General features: G+C 39.7%; 1 protein-coding gene across 11 annotated transcripts in view; it reads right to left on the reverse strand.

The window, feature by feature from the left end:
• The window catches only part of TSPAN4 (tetraspanin 4), a 465,001-nt gene that overhangs the window by 74,576 nt on the left and 367,207 nt on the right, over positions 1-23,218 (reverse strand). For all 11 annotated transcript variants that reach the window (XM_062000473.1, XM_062000466.1, XM_062000469.1 and 8 more), the window contains one exon: positions 5,800-5,991. In XM_062000473.1, coding sequence (XP_061856457.1) covers positions 5,800-5,991 — 192 coding nt within the window. The remainder of the gene's footprint in view (positions 1-5,799; positions 5,992-23,218) is intronic.

Consider the following 23,218-nt stretch of genomic DNA (forward strand, 5'->3'; position numbering starts at 1 on the left):
TTCACTTACAGATGAGCTGGCTGAAATTCAGAAAACTCGTCAGCACAGCTCAAAAACATCATGGGCACTCATTTTCCCTCTGGACTGTTCCATAAATAAGGGCCTTTTGATGTCTGGAGAATCATCCAGGTACATCTATAGTGTCATCTCTTTTCCACAGCTGCGCCTGACCTAGTATCAAGGTATAATTCTGATCTTATTCATTCTAGCAACTGTGATGAACTCCTCGCTTATTGACATGAGGCTCTCATTTAAATTAAACTGAACACTTAGTGAGCACTAATAATAACTGCTAGTGATTATTTTCCTTCCCTTTCTCATTAATCATTGTTTCAGATTTTCTACAACAAAAATGAATGAATGAAAAAGGTTTATCCACAAATCAGGGGAAAGAGGCTATATATCCAGGCCATCTTCTTACTTAACCAACCCTTGATCTTATGGAACATACCCAACCTTGGTGTTTTATGAGGATGTAGCTGGCTTTGGGAAATCACCAAGAAACTGGCATTTTTTCTACTTCAAGTCTTTCCCCCTTTTTAAGATATTCCTGTATGGGTAATATGTGGTGAAGGATCCCCTATGCCAACTTAGGGCCTTTTTTTAAGGCCTTAAGGTCTACAAGCAAGACTCATTCTCTATCTGTGCTTTTGATTGGATTATTTGCCATGTTACACATTGAAACAGGAGCAGAAAAACGTATTTTTTGTACAAAATCATTGGAGAAAAAAAACCCCAAAATGTCACAAAATGAGAAAGTGAAATAAAGAACTGTCTTTGAATCCTATTTCCTTCTAGGACATGGGTTAGTACTTAAATTGTAAATGTTTGAAAACATGGTATCTATAACATGGCTGCTGCAAAAAAAACAAGTGGATGCAAAAATCCTTCCTTCACAAAGGGCTTGATACTGTTTTTTTACCAGTAACTATTATTTCTTGAACAAAACTTAGTTCCTATTTGCAAAAAAATTGCATTAGACCATGTTCAGATGCCCCTTCTGGCAGCTTCTCTTAATATCCTGTTTCCATTTAACTAAAGGTAAGGTTGTCATCCAGCTGATTGGCTCAGTTGGGCCAGCCTGCAGTGGGGCTCAGGGAAAACAGTTAGTTGTGTCAATTAGACAATTCAACTAATTTAAAAATTGAAAACTAACTTTGATTTGGTATATTTATTTATTATTTGGACATGATACATCTAATGAAAGAAATAAAAGTTGCCATTGTTAGCATGGAAACATGGACTAAGTACTTCTTAAAGGTCATTGTAATGCACATGACAGCTAGACACGTTTTGCTGCAATCAGAAAAATGACAAAGGCACCGAGTTGAGACTTAGACAATTTGGGTTTGCTTCATAGCTTTCCCACAATCTCCCAGTGCAACCTATGCAAGGCATTAGTTTCACTTCACTACAGCTCCCCATCTGTCTAATGAGGATAATAATCCTTTCCATTTGTCTTCTCTATTTAGATGGTAAGCTCTACTGGTCAGGGAGCTCCTCTTACCAGGAGTTACCTAGAATGAGCAGTCTGATCTCATGGGCTGCCCACAGGGGATACTGTAGTACAGACAATAAACAACATAATCCAGCATGGTTTAATGTCTAGAACTGAGATTTTTAACCTGGACTAAAACAATGCAAGCATACAAATAGAGATCTCTGCTAAACATGTATGAAAGGCTGAAAATTCAAGCAATCTTAAGCAATTAATCTAAAAGACAACACTTACACAGACACTTAAGGATCACCTAGGTCAACATTTGAGCATGAAAGAGAAGAAAGTACTTTATCAGGCATAAATTTCTTCAGCACAGAGCAATGGCATGGGGACATATACACACAGCACCTGCCTGAAGTCAGTACTATGATAAAGTCATCACAGCTGACAGTGCTGGAGTGGCACAGCAAGCTGGTGCCTCATCTTCTGCAAGGACTTGTCCTCCCCTGACAAGCACATGCATTGCCATGGGGTTAAGAGCATTCAAGCTAAATGTTTTGCTAAAATTCTGGAAGATGACAGATACAGCTAATAGCTCTGATGGACATTAGAACTATAACACACTTGCAAAAGGGAAGAGAGCAAAAGTAGATTCCTGATTTTGTCTCAAGATAAGAGGTTTGCAGTACAGTTAGATGATCCTGCAACACAGGATTGAGTACCCATGAAAAAACACCAAGTCCATAAATTAACCTTCTCAAGTCAGACTCCTAGCTTATTATCTCTGTCACCTGCTCAGGACAGTGACCCAACCCATCAGAACAACACTGCCATTTTCTAATTACAGCTGATCCTGTAGCAGAGGGACCTCTTTTACATAATCTTGAGCAACAAGAAACGTCAAAGGAATCTAACTGAAGCAAGAAAGTATTGTTTGCCTGCTTCACTCAGCAATTTGCATTTACATTCAGATGCAAGATTACATAAACCAGGTTGTATGCTTTTTTTAAGAAATGTTAGTTGCTCTGATTTCCCAAGGGAAATCTAACCATGACAAAGTTTATCTTCTTTCATGTTGTAGCAGGAACAAATAAGAACCATTGCAAATATCCATTCTTTCTTCACTCTTCACTTAGAATGACAGCTGCACAACTCACTCCATCTGTGTATTTTTGAAGAACACACAAGATGGTTGAAGTTCCCTTCAAATGTCTTTTTTTCTTTCCACTCTATTTTAGATTTTCATATTATTCTATGAATGTAGAGAAATAGGAATGGGCTTGTTTCTTAAGAAATTAATGAGGTGTTACCCTGGCTATACACTACCACTGAGTGAACTTCCCGCTCCTTAGTTGATGGGCACCAGATAACTCCATTCAAGTCAGCCTAAAGCTTCACAGTTTTATTATCTAAACACTCTTTTTAGAGCCTTAATGTGGATGATTCCCAACTATTGCACACAGCTATGCAAAAATCTCATTGACAAATTAAACTCTACCAGGTCAACCTCCTTTCTCCATCTGTCCTCTCCTGCTTAAAACACTTTGTTGGTCTGTCTTTCAAAAGCCCTTGGTAAATGCTGGAGGTAAGGGATGATTATCGTTTACACTTAACATCAGAGCAGCCTTGTACCAAAGAGCTTACAGGTTTGCTCTTACAACCCAATACAAATGTCATATGTGGTGAACACAAAGATACAGGATCAGAATCTCATCTGCTCTGCAACCTAGTGTATGAAATATAAATAGATTGAAATTTCTCTTTGATACTGCTCATTTCTCATTCACTCAAGAAGACTCCTCAGGAAATCTCATCCCTTACCACATCAAACAGCAGCACTATTCATAAGGCAAGATCATACACAAGCATCCTGCTGTGTCTAGCACCACATGAAATTCTGTTCCTCCAATGCAGGTGGGTTGAGCTAGTACTGCTTCCTGCCCTACTTCCTCTCAGCCCATATTAGGATCCTAGCGGTGTTCTGTGCCTCCATCCTCCAAACCACCCATCCCAATAAGAGCAGCATATCCTTCCCGAGCTTGTAACTGACACATCCTTTTCCTCTTTCTTCTGCCCTAAGAACACATTTGATACTCACCAAGTCCTTTCATTCAAGCATTAATTTTACTACCTGTTACTGGAGCTGACCAAAATCAAATGCCTCAGTCCTGAACCTTAAAGCAGTATTTCAAACACTAGTCAAACAGAACAAGCAATCTGGGGAAAAAAAGACTAAGAAGAAACTTACACAATAAGGCTTAGCTCTCAGAAACAGACACTCCTACCACTATCCATTTCCCTTCCAAACAAGATAGACTCAACAGAGGAAGTCACAAGAGCTCAAAAACCTCACTGGCCCGTAACAAAAGTAAGTACTGATACACACTGTGCAAAGTTAAGCTAGGCTACACAAAGTGAATTCAACCTAGACTAACAAAACTGGATTTCAATTCTCTGTAGTTGGGCTTATATAGAATTAACGTAGCTGTAATCAGCTCTAACATAACTCAGTTTTGAAGAAAATTGAGTAAAATGGAAGCCACACTGAATAGCTATGGTACACAAATGCAAGAGTAGGCAGACAGAGTGAAATGCTGCTACCAAATCAGATCAAGCTTCCCAGTTCTCCCATGCAAAGAGTTCCTAAACAAATTTGGATTGCTTTGCATTACTTAACTTGATCCATCAAGTACAATCCTTACATGATAGACTGAAGGGCATTAAATGTATTGTACTGTACAGGAGTATAGTACTATATAGTATATCCTAAGAGAAGCAATACCAGCAAACATTTGCAGCTTCCTAAAAGGGAGGGTTGGATAAGTATCTTGACTCAAGCTGTAGAAATTATGGCTGATCAAGGGAGATTTTGCCCTCATCAAAAGAAGCACTGAGGGCCAACAAATCATATGAACTAAAAGGCTAAAACTTTTCCAGCACTGAGGACTGATTGCCAGATACTGACCTGATCATGACACACAAGATGACACCTCTCTCTACTGGTCATACCTGAGCTGGGACTCTCATAAAAAACCACAAACCAGGTGATCAATTTTGCACATATAAGCTATACCATAAGACTCAGCACCCCCTGGACTTCTGCTGCATTGCCATTGAACCTGCGATTCATAATTACATCTGGCTGGACAGACATGTCTTCCACAAAGCAGGCATTTATAAGATTGTTAAAACTGTCAATGACTTTCAGCCTCAGGTTCTGACTTCAGCCTTCCCAGTGTCGATTTCCACTCACAAAATCACCTTAATTTCAATGTATGTTGTTGATTTTCGTTGTAAACCACCTATCTACCACGCAAATAGCCCTGGGTAGCCTAGACTGACTAGTCCTGACTTTTACTGGTTAAAACTCAGCAGAAATAACTGATTAAGTCAAGGGTCTGCAAATAGTGCTCTATTGAAGCTTGGAGTCTCACAATCACTTGAAGACTTTTATAGGGGGCATTTTTCTTGGGGGCTCTGTGCCTCAACTCATTCTGTAGTTCCCAGAGGAGCAAAATGAATATGTGAAGCAGTGAGGAATAGCTTTTTACAAAATCATCAACTTGGCAAACTAAACCTTCACTTTGCTCTGAGGTCTGCCTGACCTCATAGTGAAGTCCTGGACTCAAGCAAAAAGATCACCTCACTTCCTCACTCTCAGCTGAACAGGACTCAAAATATACACTAACACCAACTACAGCAGGCACTTGCTGCTTGTAAAGTCCATCTTTAAGTTTCATCAAATTATATTTTGACAAAATTCACCAGGGATGTGGCTCAAGCCTCTGCTAAATCATGGACAGCTGGCACCTTATTAATCTTTGATTTCACAGCAGTCTCCTTGTGCTTCCTGACATCTCAGCCTTTTGAAAGTTAATGATTGGCAAAACCAGCACTGACAAACGTGAAGGACTTCATTTCCAATTTAAACCAAAATCAACCTCTTTACAATGTTTCTTGCCTGCATTGATCTATCTGCCCAAGACTTCAGAGCATCAGTCTTGTCAGAGTAGACATGTAGCAGATAGTTTAGTTAACTAAAAAGTAATTCAAAGGTACACTGAAAATGATGCCTTCACAACCCCCTCCCTGTTCGCTGAATTGTTCAAGGAAACCCACAGCACCACTACCCATTCCCTTCTTCACAAGTCTCATGCTCCAAGAACAGGTTAAAAACATGGTCAGGAATGATTTAGCAGCTCCTTAGAGCTATCAAAAGCTGATTGAAACCTTAGTCACATCTCATCTATGTCAAGTGGGCAACTTCTGCTGAAATACAGGACACTGTAACATGCATTGGAATAGCATCATCACTATAAGACAGCAAACACTGCAGTGCATAGTGGCTTAATACTCACACTCAGCAGGAGGCACTTGTTTTCTTTGATGGCACCTATGCAGCCCACGAAGCCAATGATCATGACAAATGTCCCTGTGACGATCAGCAGGTTGGCAGCTGACAGGGATGGAAATGATGAGGAGAGGGTCGCAAAGTTCCCTTGGGTAACTGCCAGCCAGATGCCTACTCCAAGGATTCCACAGCCTCCCAACTGGGAAAATAAAGAGAAACAAAGAAACTCAGTTATTGTATCCAAGCAACCCCGATTATTAATCCATATCAATATGACAGTGGTAGAACAGCTCTGCTGGGGTAAACCAGTAGTCATACCTAGTAAGAAGTGATCTCTCTCTATGACGCTTTCAGTAGGGAAAACAAAGGGGAAAGGAAAAAAAAATTAATGAGAGGGAACTAACCCATCAGTAAGACATAACACCCAAGAAAAAGACTCAGATTTCCAAAATCCAAGACATGATTTCTAATATCAGGTCTCTTTCTAGTGAACAAGCAGACACTGAGAAATTTGCAAAGATTCAGATCTCAAAGGGATCAAAAAAGCCTATATCCTATTTAGGCACCTCAGAGAGCTGCCCAGAATGGTTGAAGCACTTTTGATCTCTGGTTCTTCCCATCCCAATACACCATCTCCCATCCCTGGCACATGTTGTAAGCAAATCTTGCCAGAGCATGCACTGGTAGGACACCTCACACCTTCTCTTAGTTCTTGTCCAAGGTCTAACCTACCTTGGAAGCTAGAGTGTAAAGGGGACAGAGAATCCTCCTGTAACATTAAGAAAACTCAAACTGATGTTTACTTCTAATGTGGCCACTGGTTTGGTAATTCAGTCCTCTGAAGAGTACTTGGCTGGTTTAGGAAAAGTTTGCGAGGAGCAATAGTACAGGCTCACCAGGCATGTGAGCAAGGAGAAGGGAGAATGCCAGTGCAGGCAGCAGCCACTCACAGAAATGGAACATTTACAATTATTATTTACACAAGGATCTTTTTTTAAAATGCAAACATTTATAAGCATGCTGCTTATAATTGCAAGAAATCCTGCAGAATTGTAACAATCTGAGTAAAGCTGAGCAATTAAATGGAATTAAATCAAAAGGGATTTTGAATTATTATACAGTCACACAGTAGAGCATCACTTAAGTGTCTTTCTTTCCTGCTCTCCCTTTAAACAACCAAATTTATTGAGTTTTGTAATTGCACTTTATTATCCAAATCAATTAAAGGCTAGGCAAGAAATGGTGTTCTTAGAGTGAGCCAGATATAGGAGCATGCCAATTAAACGTCTGCATAAAGTGAATGAACATAACACAGCTCATGAACCAAGGAAGGAAAACGGCAGAGCTAATCCTGAGGCAGAGCTAAGCTTCAGAAATGTAACACCGAAGACACACACAAAAGCAAAAGCAATTTCTTATACTAATTGCTACATTTGCCTCTGCATGCCACTGAATTCCCCCTCAATAAGGGATAATGAAAGTGACTGTGTCTCAAGGCAGGACTCCTCACCTCTGGTTTGCAAAGCAGTCTGTTTTGTTCAGAACTAAGCAGCCAAACGGTACCTTATTGTCATGTACCTCAGCTGTCTCTGCCCATAGGTTTTCACTGACTGAAGGCAAGCTTCAGGCTACAGGGACTCCAATCATTTCATTCAGCAGCCTTTGCATATGAAGGCATCCCACAGCACCATATTCCCCCTTTATCAAAGCACCCTTCCAAGTACCATGCAGGGATTGTCCACACCCTGACATACACACTGGCAATACCTCCCATCCTCTATGCCCATCTTTAACATGGTCTAAAACAATTGAAGAATAACCAGGGCAGAGGAGGGAGGTGAATACTTAAAGAAGGTGACTCATAGAAAATTATTTAGGGTAACTGAGGGGACAGAAACAAAAGCTAACAACATTGCCCAGGGTAAAAAAAAAAATACAGGTAAAAAAAAGAGAGAAAAAAAAGAATCAGTTCCCTAAAGTGGGAATAAAACTCTGAAGGTCTACTGGACTACAGAACAGCATCAAGGGAGAGGTGGCAGACACCTAAGCTAAAACCAAACTGGTCAGAGCACTGAAATACAGTCAGGAACAGCACTAAATGGGCTGAGGAATGTGACAGAAAGCACAACAGCACTTCTGCTCTACAGCATGGTGGATGCAGGCACAGAGAGACTTCATAAAAGGCACAATTAAGCCTAACAAAGGCAGATGCCAGCAGTAGCAGAGGCATCACCTTGCATTATGTTTAGCTATTATCTTCAGTTCTTTGTCTGAAGCAATTAAATAGCATAAATAAGAGGCAGCTTTTTACATCACCTTTCATGCTCCTCCTGTAGCTACATTACTTTGGGTGATGCTGGTATCTACGACTATCACTTATGTTATGGGTGGTGGGTCTCACTGAGGATGCTGCTGCACTCAGTAAAGGCAAGACATATGTGCCTGCTTCTCCATCACACAATCAACTCTTTATAATGTATGGCATAGAACACTTGAGATATTGTTGCCCACAGGATATCCGATTCCAGCATCTTACCCATTCAAAGTCATTCTTGTCTGCAAAAACTAGGAATTCACCAGTGGCACAAAACAGCACAAAATGAGGAGACGGTTCCTGAAAAATGCTGCAACTGGCTGTATTCACTTAGATCAGGGCTGAATATTTCAGGTCAGTTGGTCAGCAGGAGTTTATCACTACATTGCCCTCAATTCAGAGATACTCTAATATACATCAGGCTCTCTACCAGCTCATTAGCTTGCTATTTTTGAAGGGATAATGCTTAGCTCTTCCTTAGGTTGATTAACCAAACCCTAAAATGCATAAAGGGATCCTTTGAGCATTAAACCATCTGGCTCAAACTGGATTTCACAAAGTGCTGCTTTGGAAATGTCAGCACACACACTGAGGGCTGCTTCACCTTAGCTTAGCCTTGTTCTTTTTCCCACATTAAAACATCCCCTCATAATCCTTGAATAAAGTCACTAAACTGTCACACCAGGCCCTGGGAAACAGAAACTGCCCTTAACTTGAGTCTAAACTGCTCTTTAAAGTCTCCTTTGCAACACATCTCTAAGCCTCTGACCAATAACACTCCAGCACCTGGTTAAGGAAAAGCTTAAGAGAACCAAGACTGAACCAGACAGTCACAGAAGCCTTTCCAATAATAGCTGAATATTATCTGCTCCCAAATATTCAAAAAACTCACTTCCCACCCTCCATTCTGAACTCAACAGTAGCATAATTCCAGGCTAAGATCCACAGATCAGAGAGAGATCATGCTTATGTATTCTGGACCAGAGAAAACAGAAAACTGTTATAGTTGGTTCTATGCAGCCTGTTTTGATTTCTTCATCTTAGTGGCTAAAGAGCTATTAAGTTACAGATAATTTTACTCAGTTATTTATGATGTTCCCTTTCCTCCACTTTTTCTCTCCCTGTCCCATCCCCAAACTCCAGTCTTGTGCCAAAAAGTCAGAAGCAGAGTGATGACATGATAAGTCTTGACAGCTTTCAGGGCTTGCCAAGATGTGAAATCAAAAAAAACCAAACTCAGGGCTCTCCTTGACAATTTGGGAGCTTCCATGCAAATAGTGAAGCGGTCAAGGTTAAAAGAGAAAACATTGAAAAAAGAAGACTAGCAAGAAGTCTACAGCTTGAATGTTATCTATTGTCAGTCAAATATGGGTCTGTTTAATCCCATGCGGTGAGTGAGGGCTTAAGTTTGAGTTTTTTAGTAAAAACCCCCAGCAAACACAAATCCCCCTCAAATACATCAGACTACTGACAAAATGGTTTTTAAATTCCCTTGTGAAATGTTTAACGTATTATTTGCTTAATTGTTCATGATAATCCACTCTCTTGCAAAGAAGGCAGCACATGGCAAAATCTGCAAGAAAATGCAACTTCCTTCAACTTTTTCTTTTCTTTCTAATAAATATTGCATTTTGGAGTAATTTTTTATTATTATTCTAAGGCCCAAACAGTGGGATGCCAGAAGGGATCATACTTACTCTTTTAGATAAATTATTTGTTTATTAAAAAAATACACTGATCACAGAATCCAAGTGGAAGGTATGAGCAGCTGTATCATAGCCTGCAGACTCAGGAGGTTTAACTATCTGTTCCAGGACAGACCTCAGTGTAAATCTCAAAAAGACTGCTTGTCTGTTTTGATTTCTTAATCATGCTATCCAAGGAACTGTTAAGTTACACATAATTGTACTTAATAATAACTAACTTACTAAAAAATAAGTTATTTACTTAGTGAGTCACAAAATCATGAGTATAAATACTCAAGTTGTGAGTTCTCTGAAAGCTGTGGACTTCACAATTGGCTGTAGAATGAGTAGTTTGTTCTGCTCAAGATGAAATGCTCACAGGCATGTATACAGCAGAGCCAAGCAGTAAAGCGGGTGGCTTACTCTAAAAGCACAGATTCAGTTTGTCTCTCCTTCCCCAAGAGACACATGGGCACTCGTTCTCTTGGCAGAAAAGCTGCTTATGGAACTGGATCCTCCCAATTGTTATAATGGGCTAGAAAATAAATTATTCAGACTTCAGTGCACACATTTAGAATTGATCTTACAGTAAACAAAGCCATCCCAAACAGCCTTGGATATATGCAAATTGTTGGAGAAAATTACGCTGAAGTTACAGCTACACACTCAAAATACTGCAGGAGAAATTGCCTCATTGTTCATGATAATGGTGTTGGTGTCTTTAAGTGGGTTTTTTATTGGTTTTATTACACAAAAATGCTTCTAATCGAGGCTTCTCATAGGTATCTGATTAAGACCTACCAATCATACTTACTCTTTTAGATAAAAATAATTTCTTTGTGTATTAAAAACTATACTTAAAACAGAATCCAAGTGGAAGGTATGAGCAGCTGTTTCGTAGTCTAACTCACTTGAAGAGTTTTTCTCTCTTAGTCTCCACATGTTTAAATTGGAAGGGTCTTCTCAGCCCTACTTGCTATCCAGTTTCTTGTGTGACTATGCTTCCCACTCTAACTATGGAGTAGGAGGATATGATAGAAAAATCAATGAAGTATTAATAGCAGTGACGTGAACATCATCCAGCAAATGTTCTTTTAGTGTAGGCAATACTGAAATTCCTTTCAGCTAGACACTTGGAGGAAGTGGAAATGGAATACATAGACACTGACAAGATTAAATGAATCAGAAATCTTAAATGGAAAAAGCAGAAGTGTGCATGCTAATGCAAAGACCATGTCACAAACACATGCAAACAACCTGATAGTGTAGTTGCTGCTTCTCTTGAAGGGAGGAGCAGTCACTTCTGGAAAATGCTTTCAAGCTAGCAGTTTGTGGCCATAAGAATATTGAAGACCTTGTAGACATCCACCACACCACCACTATGGATTGCCAGTGTGCAAGGTGATGGAATTTGCAGATGGTGTCCCAATCATATGGGTGGTCCTTTGACATACACAAGTAGTATCACCTCACTGTACAATCCTTTCCCTAGTCAGAACTCCAAAATGTAACAGATATAGAACAGTATACAGAATTTTAACAAATAAAGGATTGTATCAAATATAATCCCATTTGTGTCTGATTTTAGAAAGTTAAATTGAGTAGTAAAATGGGGAACTTCAGTTCACAGCTCTGCAGTGCAGAACTGAAGGATATGTGCAAACCTCAACCAAAACAACCAAGATCTGAGTTTTGTTCTTTTAGCAACAATTTTAAAAGATTTAGGGAAAAGTACTTGAAAAAAAGGAGAGTTAGTAGGGACCATATTCTTGGGAGTGAAGAGACTGGCATAGTAGCAGCCCATAAACAGCAACATGGGATGGAAAAGGTGAATAATGTATCATTATTCATTTTACTTGACACAAAAAAAGCTAGAGGTTACTTGGTCTGCAGGTCAAAAAACCATCTGATTAAACTCTGGAATTCATTACCACAGAGTGTTGTGAATATCATTTATTAAAAATGATATTCTGCATGCATCTCTTGCAGGGATAGGTCTCAAACCTTTAAATGTAGCAGCTGATAAAAATGTCTTGTGTTATCTCTCCTGTTTTCTTATACTCACTCTAAGTATCCCTGAGCAGCCATGACCAAAACTAAGCTACGCAGCTAGGTGAATCCTTTTCAACATTATGGACATTTTTATATTCGCCTTACTTCACCTCCTTCCCCTCCCCAATTTTAATGTTCACTAACATTTTGAATTTGATTTCTTTTTTTCTGCTTGCTTGCTTTGCTTGGCATGAGAATATTTTCAGAGACACGGTTATAGATACAAACAACAATTAAACAGTTAAGTCCCTTTTCTTTTCCTTACCTACATATCATACTCTTGGCTTTTTATCAATGAAAAAAAATCTCTTTTCTCTCCCTTGGACCAATTGGAACTATTAAAAGCTGTATTTCTTTTCCAGTGGGCAGATGGATCTTATTCAGATTCTTGTCTCTCAGCAAATCTAGAGTGAGACCTGCTAACCTTTACTCATTCAGTCCACTTGATTTCTTTGCAGTTTGATACTGAATAATTACAGAGAAATCCTAGAACTTATGCCCACATGTAACAGACCCTTATGTCAGTGCAATGAATAACTAAACTAGAAACAGCACAGCGCTTATCACAGAATCATAAAATCTCAAGGGCTGGAAGGGACCTTGAAAGATCATCTAGTCCAACTCCCCTGCCAGAACAGGACTTGCTAGAGTAGGTCACACAGGAAAAAGGATTAAATTATCTAACTGCACTTCTGAAGTACAATAAGGATACCCCCACTTCAGCTGTTAATACACATGCACTTCCTTCTCTGTAGTGCTGCCTTCTACCCTTGCAGCCATGGCCCAGCACTGAGGTATTGTTTATGGAATTTGGGCAAATGCCAACAAATTCTCAGCTGTCATTGCTCCAGAGCACTTGAGCTGTCTCATAATTTGCATTAAAAAAAAAAAATTCAATAAGAACTGAGCTTACAGATCCTCTAGATCATTGTAAAAAATCTCCCTGATTTCCCACTCTAGGGACTAAGCAGCCTTTTAAATCCTGGCAGAATGCAAGCATTACCTTCCACCCTGTACTCAACCCACAACATCTCTAGCATCTTGATTTTCAGTGTAGTTGAGTCCCTGCAGTCCCCTGAAGAAGTCTCTTATAAGGGTAAAAAAGTTTCCAATCTCTCGGGTGTTGTGATAGACAACAAAAGTGTGTTGAGAGTTGGGATTTCGACAGCAGGGTGCGTCACGAAGTCTGTACAGAAGGAAACAAAAATAAAAAAGGTTGTGTTGCTTCTCAGACAGATATGTCTGGTCTCTACTAACCAGAGCTAGCATAAACATGTGCTGAGAGCTTCCTTTTGGAAAAACAGCTGCTTGCTGTGGTATATTCCTTCAAGCTGAAATATTATTTTGTTCTGATGTCATTTAACTCCACTTTTTAACTCTTCCATTAATATCTCTATGACTTACAGGAAGATGGTCTAAAGAGCACAACTGAGTAAAGCAAAAGCCTTTCAAATGCCCATCTCTTCAGCTCTACATATAAGCAATCAAAAATAAAAAGCTCTATGAAACTAGTTTGGCCTTGCCATCCCATATTCTTTTCATTTTGCTTAAAAATTAGTCTCAAATACAAAAATCCCACACAAGCAGTAGCTAAATGCCTCCAAGTGCTGGAGGCCTACATTCCCTGCTGGTGTCAACCAGTGTGACTGATCCATTACCACCCTGGTCAACAACAGCCAAGGATCTGGCTTGAACATCATACTAGATTTTTTTTTTTCCTAGTGACTTGATTAACACGCTGTCTGCCTTTTCTTTACAAGCCACTGTCTTGTCAGTGGTGCAAGGCAGCGTATAGTGCTTGACATGATTTCAAAGCAGGCATGACACGTCATCTTCGACAGGCCTGAGCTTGATATTCCGCATGACAGGGAAGAAACCAGCACCTGCACGTAGGCAGCTGAGGGCTACAATCCTAACCCATGCTTTGCCTGCCAGCAAGACATCCAGGATCCATGCTTTGCCTGCCAGCAAGACATCCAGGATCCATACCCTCGCTGCCCTCTAACTGTACAGCAGTCTTGTCACAGGTTCAAAGAAACAAACTTCAACAGCTCATGGTGCTGCTTTCCTTCCTTGAAGACACTTCTCTCCTATAAATAATCTTTTGTCTACAATATTCAACCCAGTACATGAGCCTGACACATTTTATCAATCCTAGAAAATTATAAACAGGACTCTGGAGCCCTGCATGGACAAAGAAATGTCACAAGAAGGGTATTCATTTTCATGGTGTCAATAATAGAAACATTTAAAAATACTGCTTTTTCAGTTACTCTGGTGAGTATTGAGCCTCAGGAGTTTAAGCCTTATGAATTTTATTATTTTTCTCCAGTTGAGTTCCATCACTAAACTGTGGTCTCATATAATGAAAGTGAATTTGGGGACAACTGAAGACATCAAAAGACAGACTATCATGCTGACACCCCACTAATGGAAAAGTAAATAAAAAGTCATTCAGTTATTCCCTGCTGTTTTATGAGTAATATTCTCCTACACTTGCTCCTCTAAATCATAGCGATCTATCAACTTCAGTTACCAAAGAACAGAGCTATAACATTTATGAATTAATACACCCCATCTACAAGTGATGTTTTCCTTTCATAGGCTCAAAATTCACTGAAACATTATAACACATTCTCATTTGCATCCTTACCCAGCAAAGTGCTGACTTTAATTAGCCACTTCTGCAGTGCACTTAGTTGCCCTATACTGCAAAATCATATCACAGAAGATGCAAAAACTTGCAGAAATAGAACAGATGAGGATGACTTATTAAGGCAGCATTGCTGATAAATGATTAAACATGATCACAGACTACTAAAAAAAATAACGATTATCAGTATCTCTTTCAAGAACTTGACTAAACTCTAATTCAAGGGAAAGATTACCAGTGAAGTACTGAGTTAATGTCAACTCACTGAAACCTAGAGCAACGTGAGTTAGAAGAGCGAAGAGGATGAACACACAACAAAGAGAAGAGTACATCTCCAGGTTCTACTTTTAACTGCTGCTACATTGAAAGTGTTAATGTTTCTTCATCTGCTCATCAACTGTAACTTCTCAATCCACCTGGGAGGACTGTAATGAAACTGATACAGTTGTAAAGAGGAATACATGCACAAGGTCTGGAATTGGAATCCACCAAATGAAGCGAAGTCCCCTTAAAAAGATTCAGAAATCTAAGAAAATTTTATATGTTGTGGAATCTCTCTTCTGTCCTATTCATAAAGTGATACACAATTTTTAAATGACTTTGTAGCATTAACTAGTAAAACATGATATCTGGAGCTCTAGATGCAGTTTTAGTTGTCACAGATATAGCACTAAATACTGAAAACAATAGAAGAAAATAAAACGGCAAAATTTGGTCTTTTGTATAACACAAACACTGTGATTTCTATAAAGGGGACTGTGGACAGAGACTTTTAGCTAAAACATTTGGTGAGGTGTTGAGAGAAATTGAGGATGAGCGTCAAATATTGAATCCAGAGGGCACAGTTCATTTCACCAGTTTATCACAGATTACTTGCATTGGATAAAATCCAGATTTTATTTGGTGTCTATAGTGCTTTCCTCTCCCTAGAGGCACTAAATGAGTTTAGAGTAAGAGGTAGTAAAATAATAAGATGATAGGGGTCATATAAAAATCAAAGATAAATCAGTAGTATTCTTAAGGAATGTAAAGATGACAGAGATGGTCTTTCTATTTTATACTACTCAAGAAGTTTTTTAAATGTGCTAATAGATACAGTCTGAAGAAAAATAAAATGAAAACATTTTTGCATGTTTAATCCATCCATGGAGGTATGTAGATAGCAAAAGGCTGGTTGCTATGGAAACATCCATAGTGAATACAGATACTACAGTTGAAATGCAAAATTAGCTGTGTATCTAAAAAAGAAAATTGCTGATACTGTGGAAAAAAATGACAACAGCTAAAGCTGATATCCTCTCTTACAAAAGCTTTCAAAAAAATAGTCTTGACTATACTAACCAATATTTGACTAAATGGTCTGAACAAAGAATCTCCCACAATGCATCCTGGTAGAAACTGAACTTCATTCTGAAGGTTCAGAACACAAAGGGAGTGCCTGGTTTCAGTCCTGGAATGGGGGCAGGTGGCTTTTATTAATGTATTTGGCTCTTTACATCTTGGAACTGATTTTAAGAGTTGATATATTCCACTGTGATTAGGGTTAATTCTCCTGATGGAGACCTTTTCAAAGAAAGTGGTTTTCTTTGCAAACATACTATCACACAATAGAACAGGTCTTCTCCAGCTGCTCTAGTAGCAACACAGATCTGCCACATTCTCCCCTCCTATTCACCTTTCTGAAGTTTACCCAGCAGCCAATAACAGATATGTATTAAGTCACTATCAAATACTGCTCTTAAACTTACCATGTAACAGTTGAGGGCTGGAGCTGAGGGTCAGTGGGAACACCAGCAATCTTAATGTTCTTTTCCAACCTAAACAATTCTATGATTCTACAAGGTTATTGAGTCCAGTTGTTAACCAAGTACTGTCACAGACACCACTAAACCACGTCCTTAATACAACACTCTTTCCTCTATCCCATCATAGCTATCATGCCTGCAACCTGCTCACTCTGACTAGATGTTGGCAATAGCTGAGGACAGACAAATCTTCAATGTCACATGGAGTACCTTCCAGCTATTCTCCAAGTTCCTCCCAAAAGCCCAGGACTTTCTGGCTGATTCCAGGCATGCCCAAATCAGTCCTTGAGGAACTTGTGTCCTGCACAGAAATCAAGTCCATTCTGAGTAGGGACAGCAAGGCTTTGGGAAGCAGTAGGACTTTTATACAATATCATAGCTCCTAGAAACCTGTGAGACATGACTGTAGTACAATCCGTCTAAGTGAATGAGTCACAGGCATGAAAGCCTTCTAATTGCTATTTATTAAGAGGCTTAATCATATTTGTGGTTCCAATAAAGTGAAAGACACATTCCAGTTCATATCATAACAACACTACAGCATCAAACAATGAAGTAACATGAGGTGTGAGGTTAGTGTTGGGAATACAACAAACTTGAAAACAACTGGAGTACCAGGTGGGGGTGCTGAGGCCTCATGAATAAAAGAAAATTATGCAATGAAAAGTTGGTTCAGATTGCTCCAACACAATTTCCCACTCTCTCCTTTTATCTTTGTTTTCCCTCCCCACTGCCATCTTCTCTGTCACATTTCATAATGAAAACCTATTGCTCTCTAAGATGCAACTTAACCCTTTGGCTGCCTTAAGAGCTCACATGCAAAATGAACACTCACCAGCTTAATTTCTTTCAAGTATTAAACCAAGAAAAAACAAAACAACTGGGATATCCATGATGCAGATGCAAACATAGCTCCACGGAGGACAGACAAGTATGCCAGCAATAGTAGCAGTAATGACAAAATACGAAAAAACTAAAGATGCAGCCAGATCTTCCTTTTCTGAGGTTTAGCTTTCCAAGGAGATGGAGAAAATGACCAAACTTGTACACCACAACTGGCTTTTAATGAGAAGTCTTTTTTAAACAGTTCCATCAATAAGCAGCTCACATGGTCATAGGAAGCATTTCTACCACGTTCAGTATCGATCCTCTGATCAATAACAGACTTGGGAGCAATAATTACAGCCTAATAACGTGCAGCCTCACATCACAAAGTTCATCTTCTTTCACTAAACACCATCAGAAGGCGGAGCAAAATGCATTCTGAATCTTTTATGGATTCTTTTTAATGGATTGTTAATAATATTTGTACAGGCAAACAAAGTATTTTCTACCATTGCAATTGCCTAACAATACCATGTAAGCAGTCCCTTGTAACAAAACCAGCAGCATGACTGGAATAACATCTCACTTCAATAGTTCAAATGTGCTGTCAAGAAAACTATTCTAATTGGGTGGGAGTACAAGAGAAAGCAAAGATTATTCCCTTGTTTTATGTTAGCAATTTTTAATGATTGTTTATTTATATTAGGCTTTGCTATGCAATAGCACATCTGAGGCTTTTCTGCACTCTTACTAGTTCTATTTATATACAATTGCTGTATCCCAAGCCACTTCCAAGCATGGGCAGTACGCCATCACTAATGAATGCCACCTCAAATGATCTTTTTTTCTGTGCTAGTTATCCCCAAAGGAAACACTACAGTCCCTTCTTATCACCAACCAAATATCTGCTATGGATGCATTTCAGATGCTTTAGAATAAACACATTTAGTTAAACAGATAGGTAACCATCAGTTTCATTGCATTGCACAGACAGAGGAGCCCACAGAATCCCTTGCTTTCACATTTTATTTTGCTTTCTCCATTTCAGAGATCTGCAGAAATGCACACCAAATAAAAATAAATGTAAACATTCCCACTGGAACTGTCCAAACAATGAGCTTACACTAAGGGCTACCCACAAGTAGCCCTCTGGTCACATACGTACTGTTGAAACTCTTGAACTGCAGAAGATTTCTGGACTAAACTCTACCTTCGTTTGTCAAACGCTACAGGATACAACATAGAAAGACTGCAAATATTTCTTCTAATGTCAAATCTATACAACCAGCTTTTAGATGTCTAGCGTGGGATTCAGGTCACCTAATTTTAAATGCCAGTGCTTTCAGCAGTGTCTAGAAATCACTGTGGCTTATCATAGTCTCTACCTGCCTTTGTACAAGCTGAATAGCTTCCCCAGACATCATTAATGGTATTGACCAGAATTTCCCTGACCACAGCCATAGCCCAGACGTCTAGAGTAAGGGCAACCCAGATTCAGTTGAAATCCATCTGCCCAGACTCTCATTCCTTTGTCACTGGAAACAAACAGGCATCTCCAAAGGTCACTCCAGATTATCCTAGAATTTACATGCAGGACACATCACCCTTTGGCCAACCTACTCTGTGCAGTGACTGTAGGGTAGTTGGAGTAAACAGCATAGACCTAAACATAAAATCCTTCCCTCACACTGTTGCCTAAAAGACTGAAAAGATGATTCCCTCTCCAAATGTCAGGTCATGAAATGTCACAATCCTCCCTGAGAGAATTTGAAAATTACCTCATCTACCACTATTAATTAAAACTACATACTGCATTTTTTCTTCCTTATGATAAAAACATTCTATCACATACATATTCAAACCCCATGTGTGTGCAAATATACACAGAGAGTATGAGGAATCAAAATATCTTCTTTTAGCAAGCCCCTTCCAGTCAATGTTCATGGTAATCATTTAGCTACACTTATACTCTTGCACTGCCCCTTATATGCATTGCTTAGTGGCTCTTAATAAAGGAGTATGACTAACACAAATTTACAGCTTTTTTATTACGGTGCCCACCTCATGTTATAAATTAATGAAACAGACGTAGTTTATTGCATTCTTATGTTCATCAGCTTTATTTATACACTCTTTCTTGCCATTAGAAAGAAAAAGGCTTTTGGGTTTCTATAGATCCTCAGTCATTCTGTGTTGGGGCCCAAAATGAGACGGAAACAAAGACTTCTGGCTTATCTAAAAATAAACTGTCATCTCAAACACTTCCTCAGCACAACTTTCCATCATAAAGTATTGCTACATAAATATGGCTTTATAAATGATATATCTTAAGTCTTTGCATGCTCACAGCAGTTTACCAATGTGTTCTGCGATACCTGCTAAAAAAAACCAAGACATAAAATCGTTGCCAATGATGATAAATGACTACAGCTTAATAACAGTCAAGCTGACAAAGCTGGAATGTCCACAGGGTGTATTGCAATTCAAATGCCATAGGTGGAAAAATAAAAAGCTTTCAAATATAAATGTTACAACCTTCAGCAAGAAGAGGAAAGCTAGAGAATGGCTTTGTGATGCTAAGCTGCATACTAATTCTAGGACGTCCTCCAAAACAAAACGGTGGAATTTAATGCAAATTTAATAGGCAAGAGAACAAATGAGTTTCAGGGCATAGACTGTTGCAGTGTGTCTGTGCTGGGTGGGACAAGTCTGACAAGAGAATAAAATCCCAGAGAGACACATGGGAGTAGGATAGAAAAGGAAGTCAAACATTAAGAAGTATAACTTTATCCAGAGAAGAACAAGAGGATATTTTGGATAACTCTTAGTATGAAATCTTTCAGTTAAGTTCAGGGCAAAGTCTTATTAAATAACTCATGAAGCTACTTAAAAGTCTGCAGCTGTATTGTAGAGAATCTGATCATAACTAATGACTTGTAGCCACTTAAATGACTGATTTCAAATTGTAAATGAGCATCTCAGCAACAAGAAAACTCCTTCAGATATTTCAGCAGTCTCCATTCCAATTCCATTAACCGTGTAACAGGAAAAACACAATCAAAGGGACAGAAAGCTCTCATAGTCAGAGCCTGCCTTTACAAGTTTGTCTTCAGATGATGAAGTGAATCCTCAAAGGATTCACTTCACTATTTTTAAGGCATTTCAGTCCCAGCACGGTCTCTTGCTCTCCCAAGGGTGATTAAGCTTTGCCTATCAAGTAACAGCAATGCTTGCTGGTTAGTCTAGAATGATGAGATCTTACCTAGCATGTGACACGTCTCAAGAACTATTCTAACACAATGGGCTTTTGCCAGGACCGTTAAAAAAAACCCTCAAATCCAAACCACAACCAACAAAAGCATCCAATTTTCAGTTCCTCTCCTCTTTTTCCCATGGCACTCTAAGAGTGTGAGTGGCCATTAAGAAGATGCTCTCTCACAATACAGAAAGACAGGTATCAAAAGTATATGGTTGAAATATTGCAAGTGAGGAAACAATAAGAAGATCAATGGCAGTCCTCAAATGAAAGTGGAAAGAGACAGGGGAGAAACATAAAGTAAAAGCCTTTGAGCAAATAGCCTGCGCTCTTTAACTAGTTCTCTCCACACCCAGTGATCTGGCTGAATGTTTCCTCTCCGTCCTTGACATTCACCCTCAGATATACTACCTCAGCAATTTTTGTTATTCTACAGGATCTGTGCATTCCTCCCTATTTTCAAGACTTTTTGTGTTCACTGAGCCAAAATGCCTTTCTGCTCAATGACTGTGGTCTCCAATTTGCTTATAGAGAGAGAATGAAAGAAAGAAGGAAAGGGATACCAGCAGGATTGCAGTAGGTAAGCCACAGCTTGGCACGGCATGGCCAGAGGGTGGCAATACTAGGGGGAATGTTTACATCGCTCCTGGAAGCACAGAGGGCTCAGGAGTGAATCTGAAATGCTTGTACACCAAAGCATACAGTATGGGAAACAAACAGGATGAATTGGAAATGTTGGTCAGTTCCAAGGGCTATGTTATCAAAGGTATCAGTGAGACCTAGCAGAATGAGTCCCAAGATTGAAGTGCAGTTATGGAGGTGGACAAGCTGTTCAGGAGAGACAGGCAGGGCAGGCTTGGTGGAGGTATCACAGACATCTGGGAGAGGTTGAATTGCACAGCCTTTACAGTTAGTGATGGTGTGGTTGAGAGCTTCTAGGTAAGGATTAGGGGGATGGATAAGAAAGAAGATGATGTGGATGTCTACTACCAATTGCCCAGTCAGGATGTCAGCACTGGTAAGTTTATTCTATAGGCAAATAAGAGACATTTCTGGATCAGTAGCCCTTGGACTTATGGGAGATTTCAACATCCTCGTCATCAACTGAGAACATCATACTGCTGTGATGAGCAGGTCTGGGAAACTCTTGGAGTTTGTAGGAGGTATCCTCTTGTCACAGCTACTCAGGACAGATGCCTTCCTAGATTTGCTGTTTCTGAACCAAGGAGGACTTGTGTGGAGTATATCAGTTGGTGACTGTCTTGACCACAATATTTATTAAATGGTTGTGTTTAAAATTTTGAATGTGATGAGAGAAAAGTACATCAGAGCTGCCACCCTGAAGAGCAAACTCAAGCTATTCAGGATGCTGTTCCATGGAGATCCCTGGGAAACTGTTTTTGAGGGCTTAGGAGTCCACAAGTGCTGGTCAGTCTTTAAGAACCACCTTTTAGAAGCACAGGAGCTGTCAATTCTGCCATGTCAGAAGCCAAGCAAGTAGGGCAGATGACCAGCTTGCCTGAACAGGGAACTGCTTGTAGAACTCAGGAGGAAACAGAAACTGTAGCAGCTCTGGAGGAGAGGTCAGGCTTTGCAGGCAGAGTACAAAGCTGTGATTTGTGCATGAAGAGAGAAGACATGAAAGGTCAAAGCTTAATTGACATAGGCCAGGGTTGTTTCAGAAAACAGGAAGGGCTTTTGAAAGTATGTTAATAGCAAGAGGTGTAAAGGAAACATTGGACTGAATACTTGTCAGGATGGTGACCTGGCTACTAGGAATGAAGAAAAAACTGAGGCATTTTAATGTGTTTTCTGCCTCAGTCTTTAATGATACTGATATACCTTGGGCTGCTCAGTCCCCTGAGTCAGAGGACCACAAGTGTGGGAACAGTGGTTTTCCATTTGTGGAAACTGAAGCCATCAGGGATCAGCTGTATGAGCTGAATGTTCAGAAGTTCATGGGGCCTGATGGGATTTACTCCAGAGTTCTGAAGGAGCCAGCTGGTGTTATGGCAGAACCTCTCTCGATTATCTACCAGATGTCTTGGATGTCTGGAGAGGTCCTTGCTGACTGGAAGCTGGTTAGTGCAATTCTAGTCTTCAAAAAAGGAGTGAGGGAAAATCCAGGGAACTACAGATCTGGAAGCAGACAAGTTACTAGAAAAATGATGGAAAAGGTTATACTGGGTACTGTTGAAAGACATTTAAAGAACAAGGCGATCATCAGGCACAGTCAACATGGGCCTACAAAGGGAAAGTCTTGTTTAACTAACCTGATGTCTTTCTGTTATAAGGTCATCCACTCAGTGAGTGAAAGCAGTGAATGTTTTTTCTCTGGACAACAGTAAGGCTTTTTATATAGTCCCTCACAGCATCCTTCTGGGCCGCACCACTCAAGAAGGTCCCTGAATTTGTTCAGAAGACGGCAAAAGAGCTGGTGAAAGGGCTGGAAGGAATGTCCTATAAGGAGCAATAAAAGACTTTGGGCTTTTCTGGTTTGGAGAAAAGGAGGCTGAAGGGAACCTCACGGCTCCCTACAGCTTCCTCAGGAGGGGATGTGGAAAGGGAGATGCTGAGCTCTTCTCCCTGATATCCAGAGATAGAATGTATGGGAATGTTTCAAAGTTGCATGTTTACATTTGACACTAGTTCTCTGTAGAAAGTGGTCAAACACTGTAAGAAGCTTCCTAGAAAGGTGGTCAATGCCCCAAGTTTGTCAGTGTTTAAGAGGTATTTGGACAATGCCTTTAACAACATGCAGGTCAGCCTTGAATGGTCAGGCAGTTGGACTAAACGATTGTTGTAGGCTCCTTTCACATGAAAGAACCTATTAAAT

The sequence above is a fragment of the Colius striatus genome, chromosome 7 (genome assembly GCF_028858725.1).
Source record: "Colius striatus isolate bColStr4 chromosome 7, bColStr4.1.hap1, whole genome shotgun sequence".
Lineage (NCBI taxonomy): Eukaryota > Metazoa > Chordata > Aves > Coliiformes > Coliidae > Colius > Colius striatus.